A 23,526-nucleotide genomic window follows, 5' to 3' on the forward strand; every position below is an offset into this window, starting at 1 on the left:
AACGGAAGTAATGATTTTTGCCCACAGGGATGTGATTCCACCATTTCTGTTGGGCAAAGCTTTGTATTTTGGAACAGATGACAAAATGCTACCCTAGGCCAAACGCACAAATGCCTTCATTTTCTGGGGAGTGTAAAAACATACCTTTCAGAGCCAGCACTCAACTAAAATAGTGTCCATGTGTCATGCAACTGATTCAGAGCTCTGATCCTGGTTTCCCAGTCCTAGGTACTCATGTGGCCCAGAGGAGACTATCATGATGAGGAAGATGAAAAAAGAAACAGGTATTTGCCTCATCTCTGCCATCCCACCAAACTAATTTCCAAGCAGGAACATGATGAAGGAGAGGTGGTTAGTTAGTGGTTAGATCAAGGTATGCATCACCATTTAGCCTGAAAGCCAGAACATGCACAGGCTATCATAATAGCTTCATACACTCTAGAAGAGGTTAATGCTGTCGGTGTTGCACTCAGATCCCTTCTTCTGGCAGGTGTACCCAACCCCAGCTGCTGTGAGCATTGGCTGGTGTGGGCACATTGTACTCATCTTCAGAGAACTTCCCTCAGTGAAATGGAAACTGCCTTGCTGACCACCATTCCCTAGAAATCCACACCCAATGGCTGACTGACGTGGGGAAGCAAAAGCTCAGCTCCCGTGCCTCGATATGGGGCCAACTCCATGGACCAATTTGTGCTCCAGAGTTCCTGGTGTGATTAGGCTGAAGTTAGTCTCCATCTTCTTGCTTAGTTTGACTCCCTGACCAGTCTTCCCCCGACTTTATTCTGCTTCCCTCCCTCCCCTTCACCTGAGAGCTGCTCTCTGGACAACTTAACTTGTACTAGAATCCTCGTGTAAGGCTCTATGTCCTTGGAACTTTACCTAAGCCTAGGATGTGCAGCCATCCTTGTATGCTTAGGACTGAGGAGGTTTCCTGGGACATGGCAATTTAAGTGCTAAAACCAAGAACATTCTGGACAAACCAGGACAAGTGGGCAACCTACATAAGACAGATAGATATTTGGGTCCTGAGCTTTGTCTCCAGGAACTTGGCTTGGGGGATCTTAATAACATAAATAAATTTGGTGGTGTTCTGGTAAACCAGCTAGGTCAAAAAGAAAAAAAAAAATCTTGATTTGCAGTATTTCCCCATTTTTGTGGGGGTAAGATATTCTCACTATGGCTGATTTCAAGCTACCAAAGTTCAGTTTAACAACCAGCCCACAATTTCTGGTATATGTAACAATTGGCTCTCCTGAGCTAGTATAAACCAGTTCCAGCACACATAATCCCCCAGCAGAAACTGAAAACTTACCTAAGCTTCCTCATATGTTCAAATAAACGGATATGTAGAGCCAATGAGGCAACATTCTGTTATTAAGGCAAACAAATTTAAGGTCTAAATTGGAGAATACAAATCTGAGCTCAAGGAGAAAGGGCCATAGAAATAGGTTCTGAGAAGAGAGTGTAATTATCGTCAGTGTGACTGTTTTTCGCAGGCATCTGCAAACTTACGGAGGGGTTACCAGGATCACTGATAGGTTAGACGGTGTTCGTCCCAAATTCCCAACACTTGGGACGGCACGTGACTGCTGAAGGAATTGGCTCAAATTATTTTGCCCTGAGATTTTACCTGATGGCTTTAGGCTGAAAATCATCTCACATTGTACCTGCAAGCCTCTTCCTGAATTTTATCATGATGGCTTCTTTAAGCCGATCTCAGCTTTACATTATTGGCCCACTCGTATTTCAAATTCATCCATCCCCTGAGGACAATGGTAGCAAGAACTGCAGCACTGCTAGGTGAGATGTCAGCAATTATTAAACGTGCTTCAAGTTCTTCCCCCCTATCTTTTTTGTTAAGTGTGTGAGTGGGTGGTGGTGAGGGTGAGGTTTGGGCAACACTCAAGATGGAAATCAACTTTTTAGCCTTATGTAGCAAGGAGAAACTGTAAACGCTTGGGTTGGTTTAACAAGAGAAAAATAGTTAACCAGGGATTTGATTAAGGCAGTTAAGATTATAAAGCCTGCAGGAAATAACTGATCAGTTCTTTCTTTTTACAGTGTCTCATAATCTGAGAACAAGAAAATCACTCAGTGAAACATACAGCTTTTAAATTCGGGACAAACAGTAAAAAGGAAATCTGTCTTACAGAGTTCCACAGCCATCGACAGAGTTTAATACTGCAAGAGGTCACTGGGTTAAGAAGCAGAGAATAAAAGCAGAGAATAAAAATTTTTGCCTTTACTGTTTTTTCACTCATCGTAAAAGAAATACATGCTTATTAGTAAAAAATCTGTAAAAGTAAAGAGAAAGTAAAACACAATAGCTGCATTTTGATGTATTTGATTTTCAGTCTTTTCTTTATGTGGACCTTTCTGCTGTTTATATTTGATTTTCTAATATAGTTGTGATCATGCTGTAATTTCGAAGACAGCTTTTCCCCTTAAAATATTACATGGCACAGTAGACATTCAGAAAAAGGACTATGTCCGGTTATGAACGCTATTATTCTTTGCTGAGAGGCAACATAAAAGGTCATGTTATTTATTGAGTGTCTACTATGGGGTAGTCACTATGCTAAATCTCATGCCACTGTGTGTGTGTTAACAATGGGAGGAGGAAATTTACCTCTCTGCTTTTGGGTATAAGACAATTTATTCTGTATACGATTTTATTGAACATTTACCAAGTACAGATACTACGTTAGGTAACGGAGAATATAACTGTCAACAAGACTAAAACCATCTGGTCCTGACAGAGATTAGGATCTGCTCATTGATTATTCACCTACTCGTTAGTTACACAAGTAACTGTTGAGCTCTTATAATATGCAAAACACTGCACGTTCAGGTGAGATCCATGAAAAACGTCTTCAGAAAGGAGAGACTACTTACATTGAGAATTAAATGCAAGAGAATGAATGCTACTTCTACGTGTAGCTTGACTCTAACAGGTAGATACTAAATTATACCATTGAGTTGATAGAAATGATACCAACGGTAATAACAAACACTTGTATAGCACTTACTATGTAGGCACTGCTCTAAGGGTTTTACGTAAAGTAATGATTTGATCTTCATTATAACACTATGAGATAGTATTACCATATTTCATTGAATTCAAAACCCCATTGGATATAAGGTATATTCTGATTTCAGAGCAGTTAAAACATGGGGGGTATGTCTTAAATTTGGTGAAATATGTTATTATTATCCCCATTTACAGATGAGGAATAAACAGATTAAGTATCTGAGCCAGAATTTGAACCTGATTGATCTAGTTCCAGAGCCTGCACTCTTAACCAATATCCTACCCCACTGGTGAGATGACACCTGGCCCCGGAGCACTATACGCATCTGTGTGATCTTGATTATGTCATATGGTCTCTCTGCCCCTATTTCGTCATCTCTAAAGTAAGGGCAGGGCTAGGGTAGTTGAGTACCCTCAACCTTTATGGACTGCCACCCACAGAAAGAATACATTTTACACTGTGATGTAGTATAAGTATATATACACACACAACCCCCTAACTGAAACCAAAGTGTCAAAGTGATACTTAACCCTGCTTGTGCAATGTACTCTGATATTTTCTAATCTGTTCCATTTCATTCCATTAAAAAATTGCTGGTTGCATGTCATTAAACTGATTTCAGGATTCACTAATGAGGACTCTGAAAACAACTCATAGATATTCTCTAAGCTTCTCTCCAGTTAGGAAATTCCACAGCATAAGGGGATTCGTGGGGTAGGGTACGGGCTGGAAACCTCAGGAAAGAGCTGACCCTTTTGCCTCATAAATACTCATTTTCTTTTTAATTGGATCATGGTTTTACTACCTTCAGCAGAAAGTTCTCATTATTAAACTCTTTCGCAAATATCACTTTAGGGCAAAGATTCCTATACTATTTTCCATGGCATGTTTGGTGAGAAATTAATTGGTGTCTCTGAAAAAGACTTCCATAGTCCCATAAGTAGGACATAAGAGTCACTGACTCGATCACCCTCTTAGAGTTTCAATGTCTATTAAAAGCTACAAGAATTCCAACAGGAAAGAAACTTGCTTATTTTTATAACCTAGTATTTTTCAAATCTTATTGACCTCAGAACTATTTTTTCAATAGAGAGTTATTAACATCATACAGAACATTACTGTTCTGAGGAATGTGGCTTGGAAAATGACCCTTTAGGTAATTCTAGAACTTGCAAAATATTAAGACAAATGTAAGTTCTTTCTACTGTTACAGAGAGATTTCTACCTTTGCCCAAATATATAGTTATCCTTGGTGAGAAAAGTAAAATTTAGAACAGAAGCCCAGACAAGTGAGAAAATAGCCAGAAAAAAAGACCTTAAATTTGTTGTTTTTTTTTTAAAGTCCTTAAATTCTTGAAAATAACAAAAGATGGACAAGTTTCAGACTACTAATCTAGCGAATACTATAGTACAGTATTCATCATTGACAGGAATATATTTTAAACATACATAAAATTTTAAGGATAAATAAATTTTTAAATCACACTATTAGAATGTCTCCTTTTTCTTGGTTTAAGTCACAGAAGTCAATCAGAAGTAGTAGAATATTAAAGCTAGTATTAAAGCAAGCTAGTGTCTATCGATGGATAGAGATCATATTTTACAATGTTTTTCTCTCCTCCTTTTCTCTCAGATCTAAGATAAAAGAAATAACTTCTTTAACAAGTAGAGATTGGGCCACCAAGAAGAAACAGTGAATACTTTTCTTTAGTAAAAGGCTTCCTCTCTCTACTGATAAAATAACAAAGACAGCTGGTAATGTAATTTTCAAAGGGGAGTGTGTGTCTGTGTGTGTGTGTGTGTGTCTGTGTTTGTGGGAGAGAGAGAGAGAGAGGATAAAATGAAGAGACAGAGACAGCGAGCACGTTTGGGGGTGCAGTTAGTGGCTCATCCTTATTTTTCTTTTATTTGTAATTTCTAAGCTTCAGAAATCACTCTGCTATTATTCCTAGTAACCTGGAAGCAAATTACTAGACATCTAACAATTCAGATTCACTTAATATGACCTTAATGGTATTTTTTTCAAATATATTTTGATTTGTTTGGAGGAAAAGCTCTTTTTCTTTTGAAGAGCACAGTTTAACAGCACATAGGACTTCAGAGATGCCCTGCCTACAGTATGGTTTTGATGGTGCATCCAATTTTTGGTGCAACTTTCCAGAGATCCGTTTGGCAATAGATATCAAAAGCCTTATGAATGTAAACATCCTTTAACACAGTAGTTCCATTTTTTAGGGATTTATCTTGTAGAAAGAGTTTGAGATGTCTATACAGGTGTACAAAGGATGTTAGATATGATACACACATAACTAAAAAATAGTTAGATAAAATAGTGAAAATTCTGAAATAAGCTTAATATTGAGTGATTTAGAATTGTCTTAGTAAATCCAGTCCAACCACAGAAGGGAATACTACCCTGCCGTTTAAAAAATTACTCTGCAGAGGAATAAACACATGAAAGTATTTTTATTACAGTTCTAAGGGAAAAAAGCAGGTCATAAAACAGTAATATATTTTTATCCCTGTTTGGTTTAAAAAAAGGAGAGAATCTGAATTCACACACACACACACACACACACACACACACACACAATCCTCTGCAAGAAAGTGTGTAAACCACATTTTTTAGTCGTGGTTATCTCTGAGTGGTGGGATTACGGATAATTTTTTTTTTCCTATTTGTACTCTGTGCTTTCTAAAACTTCCTTGAGGGGCATATATTACCTTTGTAATTTAAAAAAGGATAACACAAAGAAATAATCTTTATTCAGTCCTTAGTCTCACTGCCCTACTTCTCAAATATCCCTTAAACCAAATTGGTTTTCTTTTTGACATCTGTAAGCAAAGTTTCTAAAGCATATATTGATGTTCCACATGAGTATTTAAGAAATTGGCAAATTCCACAGAAGTAGTTAAGAAACTGGCAACTTCCAGGGCTGGCTCCATTTAAGCAGGTGAATTAGTGTCCTTATGAGTGTCTGTGTCTACAGGCCTGACCTTCTTGGAAGTGAGCACCAGTGTGAAAGGTGTGGGGTGCCCCTCCTAGGCCCTCAAAGTTCTTCCCTCACAGCTCAGAGATTACGGTTGACGTTCTACCTCTAGAGAGCCATTCTTCAGGCTTATGGCTTTTCACCCTATTAAAATGCAAATAACCCAGGAGAAGTACACAGTAAACTTTACCTGTCACCTGGGTTAAATGAGTATAACATACCATTTTTGGAGAATAGGTTTTAATGGGGAAGACACAGGCATTTGGGTGGGGCAGGCAGAGAGACTAAAGAATGAATGCATATACGTGGTGTCTGAGGAGTCATTAATATTTGTAATAGTAATATTTTTATTTATGGTTTGTGAGTCACTTACAAGTATGTTATCGCCGTTAATCTCAATTAAATTGAATAGGATGGCTGCCACTAAGGAGATTTAAGCAGACCAGAAATTGGGAAAAATATAGAAGCCAAAATCTGCAGGGTTTATAATTGTTCTACAGACATTCCAAAAAGCCACAATGCTGCTCAATTATGTATATAGCTTTAACTTCCCCCATTTTTCTTGGCACCTCCTAAGCATGTGTGACACTGTCCAAATAATGACTGCATGTGGATAATAAGGTTAGGCCCAGTCAAGAAAATAAGACAACTTCTTACTTAGTACATTATCAATGTATAACAAAAAACACAGGACCACCACCTTCTAGGAATTTTTGCTCTAAAAGACAATGGCCAACTGGAGATACCCATGAAAGTATCAATTCAAATACTTTAAAATGTCTGTGAGCATGGATCTTTTTATTAACCTATGGAAAACAGGAAAGAAAGAAAAGGACTAGAAAATAAAAGAAGGCAGAAGAATAAAGGTAGATCATATAGAATTGCTTCTTCTCTATAAAATATATCAATTAAGTAAAGCCGACTTCTTTGGTGTGAATCCTGCCTGGCTCTGTCATCCACTTGCTGTGTGACTGTGTGTCTCAATTTCCTCATCTTTAAAATGGGTATAATGATGGTATCTACCTTATAGGTTGCTTTAAGGATTAAGCTGGGTCATATTTATAACATTGCCAGGCACAAAGTAATTGCCTTAAAATGATGGTTAAGCTTTCATACATACTCATTCATGACCAGAAGGAAATACACCAAAATGTTAACAGATATTAATCCCATGTGGTAGAAGTATGGCTTTTAAAATACCAACCCCACCCCAAACATACATACTTTCATAATCAAAGAAAAAGTGGTATAAATTAACAGCATTAATCAGAGGAAAACAGGAGCTTGACAATTTAATATGCATTGTTATATTAACAAGATGTTCTAATAATAGACTTTCAGTTAACCCAGGCTATTCCTCTTAGTATTAATTATAAAATGTATTTAACTATAAAAGATATAATATTTCTTAATAATAAATAATATAATTGATTATAATAAAATAGTAACATGGAAAAGAAAAAGAATGAACAGAAGTCAAGGATAAAGGGGGATAAGAATACTTAGAGAAAGAAAACATAATGGGCTGAAGTTCCAAGTTGTAGGCAGGGAGTAGCTGATGAATTATATAGAGATAAAGAATTAGAGATTCACCGTAATACATACTGAGTTATCATATAATAATGGTATTATATTATAATTATCAGCTTTATGAAGTGAACTGCTATAAGCAGAACTAAAGATTCAAAAAGATTACTAGATTCAAAAATATTACTCAAGTTAGCAGTTAAGAATACATTACAGGAAATGATTATGCATTAGCTGAGGACCAGACAAAATGATCTAATTGGTCCTCCTCTTCTTAACCTTCTTAATTCACCAAGTTGTATTTCAGGATGATTTATGCTTCCAGTGCATTTGGCAGAGATGACTGTAATTCAACTCTTAATTCTTAATTCTTAGTCACCAAGATACAATGAAGAGGTTAAGCAAGGGAAGTTGATAACGACTTACTGGAAAGGAAGTGCTGGGACGCTGGGCCAAAGTCTCTGTGGGCTTCATGCAGCTGCCTGATGCGGTCCTCAACGGCCACCTGGGAGGAAGGGGAGAGAGATGATGTTCTACCATGGTATATAATGAGGAGTACTGAAAACAATGTATCCTTTTTGGTAAGATCTTTCAGACTTCTAAGGCTGGAACAATAAAGCAACAATTCATAACTCTGTTCTAATATCTGTTTTAATTCTGTATCTGGCCTCTAGGACCCATTTTTATCAAACCAAGGCCAAACAAAAAAGATTTGCAGTCTTGACAATGTTAAAATGAGATTTTTTTCCCCTACATTATACTCACTGGTAGCCACAAATGAACTACAGCTCCAACTCGTACCATCAACAATGCAAATCTTCCATGAAAAGATTAGGGAGGTTGCCATCTGCTATTATACTAGGTGACTAAAGGATCTCAGAAATGATACATATTTTGTCTTAGTCTATTGTTTTTGACATGTTTTCTGGAATCATATTGACTGATAATGAATGGATCATTGAGTTATAGATAATTAATCACTGATAATTAATAACTAACCAAGTGTTGATTGATACTTAAGTATCAGAGAAATAGAGGCAAGGTTTAAATTTAGGGTAACTATAGGGTAGAGAGTGAGAATAAAGAAACGTTCGGATTTCAGATTTTGTTAGACTTGGAAATTACTGGGAAGTATACCTTTAGATGGCATGGAATAAAAATTGCCATTTCTTTTTTTCCTATTATATTTTTCTCCAATATATTGACATGGTATCCTGTCAGCTTAGTGAATTCCATTCTGAGTGGGGAATAAAGGGAAGAATTTTATGGGTGAAACGGTATAGTTTGTCATCTGGCACTGTACCAACCCTGTATTAGTGGTGGCTCCAGGCATCCTAGCTTCTTACCTTGGGCTCTTGATTTGGTTCTGAACAGCTTATGCTAAACTAGAGGGTGGGCAGAACTTGCCCAGATAGATCAGAACTCAAGCAGGTTCACTCATGTGGAGTGAATAATTCCTAAGAGGTAAACAGGTCTTAAACTCATGTGAAAAGTGGCTCAGGTAGTCTGGTCTAAAGCCAGCTCTGACCTTCCCATATCAATCACGGACCTAGCATAGCATTCAGAACAATCTTCTTTTTATATGTTCTATCTAGCTTTGTCCATCTTTGCTCGGACCAAATATTTGGAAAACTAAGTAGAGTTCCATAAAAAGCAGGGTTTACTTCATTGTTATGCACACAAAAACATGAGGGGCATTTCAAACCGACTTTCCCAGCCTTATGACCCTGCACTCCCAGCCAAACTCTGCCTGTCCTGTGATACTGCATCCAACGTAAGACCCCTGCGACTTACTCTCTCTTCTCCTTCTCTCTGGAATGCTCTTAGCCCTCTTCTTTCCCTTTTAAGGCTGTTCTATGTTTATATGCTAACTTTCCAATCCCCTGAGTTAGAAGTGACTGTTTCCTCAGCGTTCTTACAGCACAGGGTTTACACTTGGAGCACTTCTAGCATACCCATTTGTTTTCGTTATACGCATATGATTATCTCCTGCATGGACTGTAAACTTCTTGATGGCAGCAACTGTTCTTTGCTTATTTCTCCTCTCCTCTCCTCCCTCCCACAGGATGCACTGAACCCTGCACACAGTAGTAAGTGGTAAGAAATATTTGTGGAATGACTAGTTGATCAAACCAATGGGTAAGTGTGTGTGTATGTATGTATGCATGTGTTTGAGAGAGGGAGGGAGAGGGAGAGACAGAAACAAATACAGGAGAATAAACTAGAATGCTCACTGACACTCACTGCATGCTGCATGCTGCATGTCCCTGGGTAAATTATTCTAATTTGAACTTACTTTGTCATTAAAAGGGGACAACAGTATGTCCTACATCATAGAGTTATTAGAGGAATTAAATAAGATGATACATGGGAAGTGTTTAGGCTGGTTTCTATCACATGATAATTGCTCAGTAAATGCTAGCAGCTACTGTTGTTGTTGCTATTATGGTTAATAAATGGAGAGGAATAGGTTATAGTCTGCAAGGCACCACCTACAAAACAGAAATGGCTAATATTTTACTAAGCACTCTGTGCATGACAATATGAAGTAACTTACTTAATCTTCACGATAATCTGTGGTAGGAAGTAATATTATTTCCCCACTTCATTGATGTAGAAACTGAAGCGTGAGAGGATTGAAAAAAACAGACAAAACTTGCCTAAGCTTAAGTAGGTAGCAAACTGACAGACCTAGGATTCAAGCTCATTCAGTCTGGCTCTTGCTCTTAACTGCTATTCCAGAGATTAAAGTTGAAAAAAAAAGTATTATATAAATATTTAATAAGCAGTTGGCCTTTTATTTTAAAATTAATTTATTAACAGTAGACTTAACCTAGTGTACAATCTATGAAACTTTTAGTCATCAGTGTATTTTATGATCCAATGCAAGGTCAGTTCCTGGTCTGGAAGAATGTCATATCATAAGATTATAGAGAAGAGTTGTAGAAGAACACATGCAAATGAATGTTTGGAATACGTAATTATTTCTAAATGCAGAATGGGTCATTTCATAAGCAAATCAATCGAGAGATGAATGTGAAAGTTTGGGAGTGGGGAGGAAAGGATGGGAGTGGACACTGACTGGAGAGCTTTGCACATACTGAGACAGAAATCCCCAAGGGCATGTGTGGATGGTGAAGGAACACCAGTGTGCCACAGGCCATCTCCTCTGGCAATAAGGTTGATAGCTTCATGAAGACCACATGGGTATAGCAACTGAGCCCATTATAAGCCCCTGATCTGAAGGTTGCTTTCTTCTTATACAGGGAAGATCATGGTGGTAGTTTCCAGTGTATACCCAATATTACCAAGCACTGAAAAGAGATAAAAGTGAATTTCTGTTCCTATAACTCAAACTTAAGAAAATGTATGAGAGTGAGACTGAAATTAAAAATGTATCATGTGATGAAATGAAATATTCAGAAAACAGTCTTAAAATAACTAAAGAATTAAGCATAAAATACTTCTTTTCACAAATTATCTTTACAGAAAGGCATAGCATGGAATGAATGCACAACTGAATAAGCAAAGAAATAATTTTAAGAAAGAGAAAAACTTGAAGGCATACAAGATCCTCACAAACTGTAGCGACTTAAGAACAAAGCACTTTATTCTGTGAGCCATTAGGCAAGGAAATGAAATTAGATAAACTTTTGAAACAATAATCTCCATGCATTAGACCTTACTAAGTGGATTTTTAAAACCAGTATACAATACTATATACACACTAGGAAGCAAAAGCCAGAAATTATACACCACTACCTTGCATTCTGGCACAATTCATTCTTTACTTGGTTAATTACTTGTTCACTTTTTTTTTAACATTTTTTATTGATTTATAATCATTTTACAATGTTGTGTCAAATTCCAGTGTAGAGCACAATTTTTCAGTTATACATGAACATATATATATTCATTGTCACATTTTTTTTCTCTGTGAGCTACCACAAGATCTTGTATATATTCCCTGTGCTATACAGTATAATCTTGTTTATCTATTCTACAATTTTGAAATCCCATCTATCCCTTGTATACTTGTTCACTTTTTAAGTATATGTTAATACTGAAAGAGATCTGCCAGAAAAGAATGCTGCAGTCTTGACCTTTGGAAGCATAAAGGGTTGGAGGTGAGGAATGGAAACAAGCCAAGGAAAATCCCGGGGTAGCAGAACGTTGGAGTGAGAGAGGACAGTGAGACACAGTTAGCTAAGTATGCTGGAAACAGGTAATGCAAAACAAGACATTGCAGACACTGAGGCTCAAGATTTACCTCAGAGGCAAAGGGAACCCCTGAAGACTTCCTTGAGGTGATTCATGATTTGAGAGGGAAGTTTAGGATCCGGGAGATGAATCTGTCAGTGTGGTGTACAACAGATTCAAGAGGGACCTGGAGCCTGGGACCAGCTAGAGGCTGTTGCAATTGATAAGATTTGGGTGACATGTGTTGGAATTAAGATTGTATTGCCTGGGATGGAAAAGAAGGTATAGATTAGGAGGTATTTTGAAAGAAGGAAGAACTAGTCACTTTGGTGTTGGAGTGTAAGTTTTGTAAAAGCAAATGAAACTTCAAGATATCCAGTGTGCTAAACTTGGAGATTGAGGACATTGCTGATGGAAATACGGAAATTAGAAAAGGGAGGAGTGGCAAAAGGGTGGATGAATTTATTTGGAATAGGATTAATTTAACCTAACACTGAAACATTTAACTTAGATGTCACGCATAGCCAGTTAGAGAAGAGCAATTTGTCTCAGGCATTAAAGGAAGGATTGGGAAGTGAGACTAACAGAGGTAGAATCGAGCATTAGAAGGTGAGCAGAGAAGGAAGATCCAAAGGAGTTCAAATAGAATTATTTAAAAAGGCAGAAAGAACCCACTTTCCTCTGAATTAATAGGCCATATCTCTGTTTCCTTTCATAAAAAAGTAATGCAATTATAACATCCTTTTGGAAGCATACATCTTGTATCTCCTATTAGATCATAGACCAAGAAAGCTTAGAACTGGAAGAAACCTTATCTATTGATACACAAGGGTCTACTCTTTAGAACTATCCCAGATGGGCAGAACACCGCCATCTGCTCCTTGAGTACTCATAATCTAGTTTGCAGCAATTCTTCAGAAAAAGCATGTCAGAGGGAAATAAAAGTTCTTTTTAAAAAAACAGACCGTGAAGACAGGGACACATCTTTCTTTGCCTATGATATCCCAAGTGACTAAGACAGTATTTGGCGTATAGCAGGGACTCAATACTAGTTGAATGAATGAATGTATAGTTTATTCAAGGATCTTCACCATAACCACTATATTTTGAATGAAGAATTTCTTTTTCAAGATTCCCAATAGAAGTTTTTGGAAATATCTTTCCCCCTCTTTTCCTCCCTTCTTTCTTTCCTTCTATTTTGATGCTTAAAGCTAAAAAAGGGAAAGAAGAAAACCATTTAGATTCATTGTGCTTACAACATTAGATTTAAAAAATTTTTAAAAGCAATAATTTATAAGACAAACCAAGAGCCCAAATCTCTTCCATATTGTTTCATTCCAATTTTTAAATAATCATATTTGAGAGCTATGAGGACTATATTATTTCCCTTTGCTTTCCCCTTTCCGGTAAGTTCTGTAGGCAGCGTACTCTTTGCAGAGACATCCCTTCTTTCACTCCATGAAATGTCTCTATGTTCATTCAAAAGATATTTACTAGAATGTAAGTTCCTTGTCCATGAAGATAGGAACCTTGTCTGTCTCGTTCACAGTTAAGCACAGTGCCTAATACAAAGAAGATGTTCAATATTCAATAAATGCATGAATGAAAAGGCTTTTTAAGTTCTTGTTACGTTAGGCATTATGCTAAGTATTATTAAGGTATTCTTGAAAGTGTAATTTGGGGGATAATGAATGAGCATCAAGTCCTTCAACTAAATTAATGATAATTAACTCCATTCCCAGCTGTGACTGTTTCCCAAAGCTTAGTCCATTCCTGTGTATTTTGAAGAATATCTTTATTTCATTTTTTTCCTTCAAAAATGCTTTAAGTAAGCCAAAAGGAGAAGAAAGAAAATGAGATAACACTGTGGCTCCTAGAAATGATTTCAAATACATTTATCTAAATGCAAATATTTGTTACTTAACTTTGTTTTAAGTTCTCAAGGGCTCTACTTTTTCTTTTGACCTGCTAGCTAATTACTTTTAAGTCTTTATCCTCACTGGAGTTTTAGAAGAGCCAAGAATTCCCTCCTGAGGTGGAAATACATTGCTAGACAAGGTGATTTCTTCCTAGTGTCCAAGTGTTCTTACTGGCACTACATATATAAATTGTATTCACTCCGGTCTTGGGAAAAGATGTAACTGGGAGTGTACATTTCAATTTTCTGGCGCTCAGTTTGTCTAGATCCTTGATAAATATCCATGGGCATGCAAGAACCAGACTTCACACCTACTGTAATGAGCCCATAAAAATAAAACTCTCCTTGTGCTGTGATGCTAGTGAATAAATAATGCGCATGCACACAAACAACTCTCTACAGTCTATTCGTGAGTTTTTGCCTTGAAATTTTGCAGTCTGTACACTTTTCTGTATGCATTTATCTCTTGGGGGAGGGCTTCATAATTCATTCTTACTTCCAAATCCTTATTTGTAACACTCAAAAATACATGCCCAAACATTATCCTGGAAACTCTCCTGACATTTATTACAGTTCCAGTTAAAATCTTCTTAACTAATTGTAATCCTTTCCCAATAAAATCCAGTCATTGTTCTCCTAATTCTGATTACTTCTGAACTGTGACCAAAAAAAAAAAAAGTGGTCTGAGATAGGTTTGGAATGAGGATGTGTAATAGGTACAGCTCTGTGGCAAAACAATCTGGGCTTGGTGAATGCAAAAGTTGGCTGAATTCTGTTTTCCTTGAACTTAGTTATGTATTTTCTTGATACTGAGACACTTACACATTACACAGAGCTTCTTGCATTTGACTTCAGGATACATCACAGGAAAGCAACCAGTGCTAACACAGTGCCCACTCTGAGTAGGAGCATAATTATTAGTTGATTTTGTGTGATTTATGGCATGGATGCTAATGCGTGCCATCTGAGACCATCATTAATCCACCTCTTTTTTATGTTATTCTCTCAGCAGTTTTTTTCCTGCTTCCATTGTTTATTTCTGTGCTTATTCCAGTCTTCTTAATCTCTGATTCCTTTTCTTATTCCCTTTTTTCTCTTTCCTCTCTCCTCCATCCACCTTTTCACCCCCCACCCACCTGCTCTCCCCACCTGTGTTTCTGTACAACGTACCAGAAGAGCACACAGACTCTGCTGGCGTAAACAGAGAGCACCTACAATGAAGTGGCTGTACATCCCTGCGAGGCAGGCGGGGCATGATGTGAACAGGGGCCTCAGCCTTGAGCCAGCCCAATGCTTCTCCAGAAACATTAGTCCTCTAATTGTGGCGAACTCTTCCATCAGCCGGGAAGCAAGTGAGGACACACAGCAAGTCCTTTGTCCATTGTTAAGCTTTTCGCTTTCATCTCACCAATTTCCAAAATGCACCTTGGAAGTTTATTTTTTAGTTTTCATGCTTGTGTAACTGCCTCATTCTGTGATATTGGAGTCAGGTTATATCAACATTAAGTCAACTTCATAGACCCAAGTACCTTAAGGGTATCATTAATTTTAATTTAGAAAAGCAGCAATCAGCCTCCTTATCCTGCTTCATTTGTCAAAATCTTTAGTTTTTGTTACATCTACACAGTTATAAAAAATGTGATGGAAAGGAAAGAGATCATAGAAGGTATTTCTTCTGCTTTTTTTTTTGTTTGTTTGTTTCAAAGAGAGAAAACTTGAATTACTCTGCTTGGATGATGTAACTTGATGCAGATTTTATCTTAAAAAATAGGTTCCCTTTTCAAACCTTTCCTCATGCATCTCATGATTTGCAGCACGAACTAAAGTCAAGTGGCTCACACCTTGCAACACCAATACCTGAAATCATTTACATTTCAGCTTCAGCTATTTATTCTTAAGCTTCATTTAGCCCACATTTGGAAGATATCACTCTTGCAAAAATTTTCCGAGGCCATGAGAGCATTCCTTTCCAGTGGCATTTTGGGCCATAAGGAGCATAATGCTCACATGGTAATTACATAATTACGCCTCCTGGTAGCAGAACACAGGAGTGTTCCCGAGGACCAGAAGTGGCAATTTCAAATAATTATCAGGGGGATAAAATAGAACTGGTATCATCCAAAAAAGAAAAAAAGACAATGTATACAGCAGTTAGCAAATTCATACTAAAAGATGACTAAAGCAGGTTGACATCTTGAAGGTAAATGAAAAAAGCAAAAGCAGCAGAAATGTTTAATGGTTTTAAGATCTCAACGGCAAACCCCTTCTATTCTGAGTAATCATACACTTGAAGATTTGTTTGTTCTCCTAATCACCTTGACGATGCTGGTCGGGAGGGATAACCTGCTGAAGTATACCGGCAGCAGTCCTTAACCAAGGGAATCAATGCTCCTGAAATCCCACGCTCTCCTCACAGCATTCCCAAAGCTTCCTGACCTTGACTCCCTTCATTGTTAATTTGACCACATATCAAAGAACCTTGTCTGCCAGAGCTGCTGTTTCCAGTGCCCAGCTCTCCTCCAGGCCACTGAAAAGAGCCTTTCTTTTCTCTCACTGTGGCAGAGTTGCCAAACCAGTATCAGGCCATTCTTTACAAAGCAATAAACCGGAAGATGTCCTCTACTGAACTTCCCAATCCTGCAGCCTCCAGTCCTTCTCACTTCTTTGCATATCAGAAAAAGAGGCGCGAGTTAAATAAGTATGTACACTCATGCTTCGAAATAAAGGTTAGAAGACGCGGCGATGCACCTCTGCTCTTTCTCAGGGTAGATTTGTCAGAACTGGAGTTAAAATTCTGACATATATCACCCCCTCTCAGTCTATACAGCCCAACCCCCCCAGCCTCTTCCTTCACTCGACCTCACCCCAACCTCGAGGTGGTGTGTAAGCTCCCTGAATAGTCCTAACACTTCCCTGAACTATTTGAGATATTTTCACTTCAAATCTAAAGGAAAGTTATTTGTTTTTTAATGTGACTCTACATAGTGTGGAAAACTACAGGAGAGAAAAAAATCTAAAATACAATGTGATCTTTTATAGGAGAAACAAAAGATTGAATTTCTAGGTCATCACAGAAGTAGGTATACTTCCTTAAGCAATAATCTGAGGTACTTTATGAGATTCTTCCTTTCACTAAGGCAAGAAATCCTAAAATCCATCAGGATACATGCACTGTACCTTGACTTTCTTTTTAATCCTCAAGTGAAACCAAGACAGTAAAGTGTAATAAAAATGCATATAGCCCCAGGCTTTGCGCCTTAGCAAAGAGAGAAAAAATAAGCTTCTTGACTTAATATGTCTACTGTGAATAATCAGCCACTGCATTTTGGGATCCTGCCTTATAATCTTAACGTACAGCAGTGAACTCTATGTTCATGGTGTGACAAGAATAAAGAATCTTTCTTCTTTCTTTAAAAAAGAGATCTTTTTCTCCCTATTTTCCAAAACAGATATGTGTGTCAACTTAAAAGAAACAAAAATGGGAGGGAGAATTCTCTTGATTTTTCGTAATGTATTTCCTGCATTTTTACCTGAAGTTGTCTGTGAAGAGTGGGCAAGGTAAGGTAGGGGTCCTAGGCCGTGGAATGATGGGGCTAACATTTGGTTTGGAGGCTTTCTCAGTTCCATTCCCAGATATTTAGCCTGTCCTTCCAAAGTACTGGTTTTTAGCTGATTAATAAACATCCCCAGGAAGATCAATGATAGCTCATAACAGGCTTCTAGTACTACAGCTGTATTTGCATTTTAAGAGCAAATTTAATTAAATAATTCAGCAATTAATTACTCAAATACTTATTGAGTGTTTATAAGGCACTCTGCTAGGAGAAAAAGGAGAACAAAATAAATAAGCAAACAAGGAGCCTATCTTTAACGCATTTATGGATTAGATATTTATAAATAGGCATAATGAAGTAACGTAAGAAAGATTTTAACATGGGGCGGTCATTCTCTGATTTGGCAGAGTATCACAACTACTTGGAAAGTTTTTTAGAAATACAGATTTTTTAGCGCATCTCTATATTTTCTGTCTTAGTCTGTTTGGGGCTAGGGCTTGAGAATCTGTACTTTCTTTAAAGCTCTACCCATTCTAATGTATAGCCTATTTTCGGAGCCACCGGTATATTGGAAAGGCCACCAGTTCTATGGGTCAAGAAGACCTGAGATGGAATCCCCTGCTAGCTATTTGACCTTCAGCATCTTATCGAATAGTCTATGAGCATTAGTTTCCTTATCTATAAACAGAAAGACCGAATAACCACAACACTGACAACAGTAATAACAGCTAACATTTAGAGAGCATGTACTACATTCCAAGCACTGTTTAAAGAGCTCTATAGGTATATTTCATCTAAGCCTTTCCTATCCAAAAGTAAACTTGATGAGCGCAGGACTTGGTCTATTTCATTCCCTGCTGTATCTCCAGGATCCAGGTCATGCCTATCTCATAGCAGGTATCCAACTAAATACTTGAAAGAATCAACAACCCTGTGAGGAAGGTACTCCTATTTATGAGGAAACTGGTGTACCGAGAATGGGCTACTGTACAGTGCATGGCTGGAGAGTCTACTTAGCACTCAGCAGATGCTCACTCCTTTCTTTTCCTGGCAACTGTGCTAAAAGTGCTAAAAGAAGCATAAATAGCTATGGGGCTTACAGACTATCTGGACTGAATTAATGAAGGAATGAAGCTTTTAAGTTGGGCCCTCAAAGCTGGGTAAGATTTTGATGGGCAAAAACAGAAGAAACATTCTGTGTGGCAAGAGCAGAATGAACAATTTTTTTTGGCACTAGTAGAGGCCCAGATGTCGGGTATAAACAGAGGCAGAGCTGAATAGTATCGGGCTGGAAATGTATCTTGGAGTCAAACCAGAGCAGTACTTGACTCTCAGGTTTAAGAATAGAGACTTCACTTCGTTTTTCATGGAAGTCATTCAAATATTTTTGTAAATAATCAATTGCTTTAAACATTTACTGTTATTTCTCTTTAATGCCTTCATATGATAACAGAATTCAAGAAGAACAATGAAAATCTTTAAAAAGTGAGCTTCCCATATACCATATCCTTCTAGTCACCTTGCTTCCCACCCTGGAGGCAACTACTGCTAACATTTTCATACTCTACATAAAATTTTTTAATAAAGAAATAACAGGGTCAGAGTGGTGTTTTAGGATGAACTGAAGCCTGGAGAAAGTAAAGAAATGGTAAGTTCCCAGAAAAAAATCCCAAGAGATGGTATGATGGGATATGATGGGTTTAACGTAAGGGTACCAGAAAGAAGGAAGAGTCAAGGCGATTTCAGTTTCATCCTAGGTGACAAGGAGATGTGTACAAATTAGGAGGGACAACTGGTGTGCTGAGGCGCAGTTTGGTATGATAACTATCCCAAAGCAGCAAATCACAAATGGTTGAACAAAGACTAGACGGAATGATGGAGAAATTATAAGAGAGGTGGCAGTGAATTCTCTTCAAATTCCTTCACATCATTCCTCCTGATGGTTAGTAAGATTCCTACAATGGCTTGGGCAGAAATACTACATTTTACTAAAAAAAGAAGGAAGACCTTAGAAGTATTTAGCATCTGCTACAAAGTAAGTACTGAGTAAATGGCAGCCGTTATTCATTTGTGTTAAAAGGTGGGTGTCATAGCGCAATAGGAGGGGGTACATTTGGCAGACACGTCTCTGGGGGAGTTCCATATCTAGTTTGCCTCTTCTATAATAAATACTCAAGTTGGCCAGATGGGGGTGGCTCAGTGATTTCTATCCTCTAGCAGGACCTAAACAAGTCGAGAGTGGAGCGCCTGCAAGATGAGCTTAAGAATCGATTATTCCCCAAGTGTTTTCAAGTGCTGTTAAGATACACTGCACTGTGTTCATCTTGTGGAGAATAGCAAAGATGAGACATGAGAAGTCCCTGCTCTCGAGAATCCTCTGTCCTATGGGAAGAAGGCTGCACATGGGACAAATTAGAAACTCTTTAAGTGATGTCTGTGTATTACTAACCCATAAGAGTATTATGAATTTCTAAAGAAGTGGGGAAGCAATGACACAAAACACCATGGACCTAGATCGGGTCCAGAGTCTATGTAGCTTAGCACCACATATCCACTTTTCGACACGAGGAGTATTTTTTGAACAGGCATTTTGTATGCTGTTAGTGACACAAATGTTAATGGATTAGAGATTCCTGAAATTTCAAGTCGTAACATTTATGCTGTTGATTTCTTTGTTTTATTTTGGTAAACAAAAATTCATCATTCTCCCTTCTTTTAAGCATCTCACATTTGTTTACAAAGAGCTTTCAAAATTTAGTGATTAAAATGGGTTTTTTCCCTGTCTTTTCCTCACTGTGTCATAATTGACTTTTTATGGTTATGTTAATATACATCGTTGGATATAAAAGCACTTAATGATTTTGTGTTTAGAAAAAAATAGTGGATTTTGCCTGAGTAAAGAGCTGGTATCATTACGGTCCTCCTTAAAAGTGATTTCATTGCACTGATAACAAACTTTCTTCTAGACTTTTCCAAAGTAATGTTAAGCCTCATACATAGAACTTTGAACATCTAGTCCTTGATCTAGGATTGAACACACGTTTCACATCTTGGAGAAAACTTTTCTTTTTTTGGTTAGCTGATCTTTTTATCCCTTCAGGCATTAACCAGTCTTTTTATTTTCTTAGCAGCAGTTCTGGAGCGAAATTCCCTGAAGGCTGAAGTGTCTATTGGGCGGTTCAAAATGTATAGTGCTAAAAAGTTTGCTTTTGTTGTGTTAATTTTTTTAGCAGAAATCCCAGGAAGAAAAATATAACCGTGCATATGAAGTCACACAGCAGTAAATATTCACTGATTTCACTCTAAATTTGAACTTTCAATATTTCAATCTGAGTTGGCACTGAGATTCAACTCTGAAGTATATAAAAAAGAAAGAATACATCAGAGTAAACTTCCACACTAGATAAATCTATAGTCCAGGTATGTTTAAAGAGATCAGAAACAAATTAGCACTTCCGAAATAACACTTTATAAAGCAATTCATATGCTAAATGTGGATGATTCTTATGAGTCACCAAAGTACATTCTTTAAGGATGTTAAACACTAAATAGTATATAAATTAATTTCAATTACTATTTGTCTTAAAAACACAATTTTTTAAAACTCCAGGATTTAGAAATTTCACTAATTCAATCGAGTCTTTCTGCCCAAAAGTTAAATGAGTTGGATGGAATCTCAGCAACAAGTATTGATAGATGCAAATAAGGACAAAAAAGTCCCTATTAAGAATTTATCAAAGACAAAAGGTTTTCATGGCCTCCCTCAGTTCATATGTGCACAGAAGATACGTATCTTTATCTATAGAGCAGGGCTTCTGTACTTCAGTACTACTGCCCTGCGGCTCATATAATTCTTTGCTGTTCTATCCTGTGTGCTAGAAGATGTCTAACAGCATCCCTGACCTCTACCGCTTCCCCAGCTGTGATAACCGAAGTGCCTCCAGACACTGCCAGGTACTCTGGGGAACAAAAATTGTCCCGGGTTGAGAACCACTGGTCTGTACTAACCGTCATTCTCTATTTCATACACATAACGATATGGATATTTAAGACCTGAGTTCCATTCTACAACTCTTCAATAGTAAGGAAGGAAAAGTGACAGTCCTATTATATTCAGAGTAATCTCAGTTCTGCCCAATTCAGGACCCCCTCTAATTGGCAATTTCTGCTCTGGGGCTCCCCGCTGGGCTGGTTCAGATTTCATACAATCTGCATTGTGATTCAGTGGCTCTCCCTGCCCAACCCTGTTTTCAGTTCCTTCTTCTTCACATGTGTTATTCTCCAATTAATCTGTCTTGGCATCTGTTTCCTGGAGGGTCTAACCTGCAACATCAATCAACCAATCAGAGCATTCCATTCCCTTAGCCTAGATGGGCACATGACTCCATTTGGGCCATTAAGAGTCAGGCTCAAACAGTTTTTAAACTCCTGGCTGAGAGTAGCTCTCTCTTTTGTGCTGAAGATGTTGCAGACACTAAAAGGAGGGCAGGTGGGTCTGCAGCAGTTTGGCTGCCTGAAAACCTCCTCTGTCACGCCACCCTTTTTTTTTTCTTGATTAATTCATCTGAGTTGAGTTTTCTGCCACAGCCAAGAGTCCCACCTAATAGACTTTACAGTAAAAGGGAAAGTACAGAAACATTTAAGAAAATTAACACTGAGCCTAGAAATGATTATAAATGATCTCATGACAATAACTATCAAGAGCAAGGTATACAAGTTGCTCAAGAATTACAAAGTCTAAAATAATAAAAGTCATAAATCAAGCTGATAAACTATTAAAGAAAATTAAAAAAAGAAGAATTACAAAATGTTCCACCTTCTTAAATCTCAAGATACTTCATAGAAAGGTGGGAGAGGACAGAATTATGCCTATTATAGTATAATGATTTTACCAACTGCTGCATTAATTCTTGGAATATTTTCTCCAATTTCATCACAGAGAAATAAAGGGTATAGAATACTAGACAGCAGTTGCCACAAGGTTGTCAGTGCACATTAGTTTCTATTTCCTATCATGAGGCTTTAGGCAAACTTGGATGGACTCTTACCCAGCAGCCGCCCCCTTCCTATTTCCCATTCTTTGTTGCTGGTATTCGGAAAAGAGAACATTTTCATGAGTATAATACTTGATTTGAACCAATCTCTCAGGCTTAAGAATATCTCAATAATATGTGTGCATTTAAGACTGTGAAGTATGCCCATTTCAGTACTTTTTTAAAATAGGAAGATCTGTTTGAAAACGGAAAGCCACATTTTTCCACTCAAAGTTTTTGAAAAGCTTCATTTGTGAAAAGTAGCACTGACCAGATCTGCTGGGGATCATTAGTGGGAGCTGGATCTTCAAAGGAGTTTCTGTGTTAGGAAAAGGTACTTGGACATTTTAGCTAAGCCACTGACCTGGGATTTGGTCATTTAAAAGGATATTAGTTTCCAGTTTTTTAAAAAAAATATTCCACCTATGCGTGATATCATACAGTATTTGTCTTTCTCTGTCTGACTGATCTCACTTAGCATAATGCCCTCAAGGTCCATCTATGTTGTTGCAAATGGCAGGATTTCCTTCTTTCTCATGGCTGAATAGTATTCCATCAGGAGGTCGGGGAATAGGAAAGATGCAGTTTATGGGTACGTACTTACAACTAGTAGGTAAATAAGCCTTCACTTACTGTGAGGTCAGTACAGTGATTACAGACAACAAAATTGTATTATAAACAATAAGCTTGTTAAGAGACTAGATTTCAATAGTTCCCAACAATAGAAGAAATGACCCTTATGTGATACAATTAGAGGTATTAGCTAACACTACTTACGGCAATCAAATTGCAATATAAATATATCTAAGCAACATGTCATACACCTTAAACTTAAACAATGTTGTATGTCAAGTATAACTTAATAAAAAAGGAATGAAAAAGGTGTTAAGTTGTTGACAGACTGATCTAACAGGTACCTTTTATGCCTTAAAAAATTCACTTAAGAGATTCATATTATGGGCTCCCTATTAAAACAAGGGCTTGGGCAGCTGTCCCCTTTACTCTGTCTAGGAGAGGTACTTTACATTTTCTTAATTGAAGTATACTTGACATACAATAGCATGTTAATTTCAAGAATACTGTGTAGTGATTTGACATTCATGTACGTTATGAAATGACCACCATAATATGTCTAGTAATCATCTGTCCTCAAAGTTTTTACAATATTATTGACCATCTTCCTTTATGCTGTATATTACATACCCACGATGCATTTATTTTATAACTGGAGGTTTGTACCTGTTAATCTCCTTCATCTATTTCACCCAACAT

General features: G+C 37.5%; 1 protein-coding gene across 2 annotated transcripts in view; it reads right to left on the reverse strand.

Annotated features, from left to right (window-relative positions):
- LOC102520808 (dystrophin) overlaps positions 1-23,526 on the reverse strand; it is a 387,492-nt gene that overhangs the window by 142,861 nt on the left and 221,105 nt on the right. For both annotated transcript variants that reach the window (XM_032475799.1, XM_032475798.1), the window contains exon 7: positions 7,976-8,054. In XM_032475799.1, coding sequence (XP_032331690.1) covers positions 7,976-8,054 — 79 coding nt within the window. The remainder of the gene's footprint in view (positions 1-7,975; positions 8,055-23,526) is intronic.

Source organism: Camelus ferus, chromosome X (genome assembly GCF_009834535.1).
Source record: "Camelus ferus isolate YT-003-E chromosome X, BCGSAC_Cfer_1.0, whole genome shotgun sequence".
NCBI classification, from domain to species: Eukaryota; Metazoa; Chordata; class Mammalia; order Artiodactyla; family Camelidae; genus Camelus; species Camelus ferus.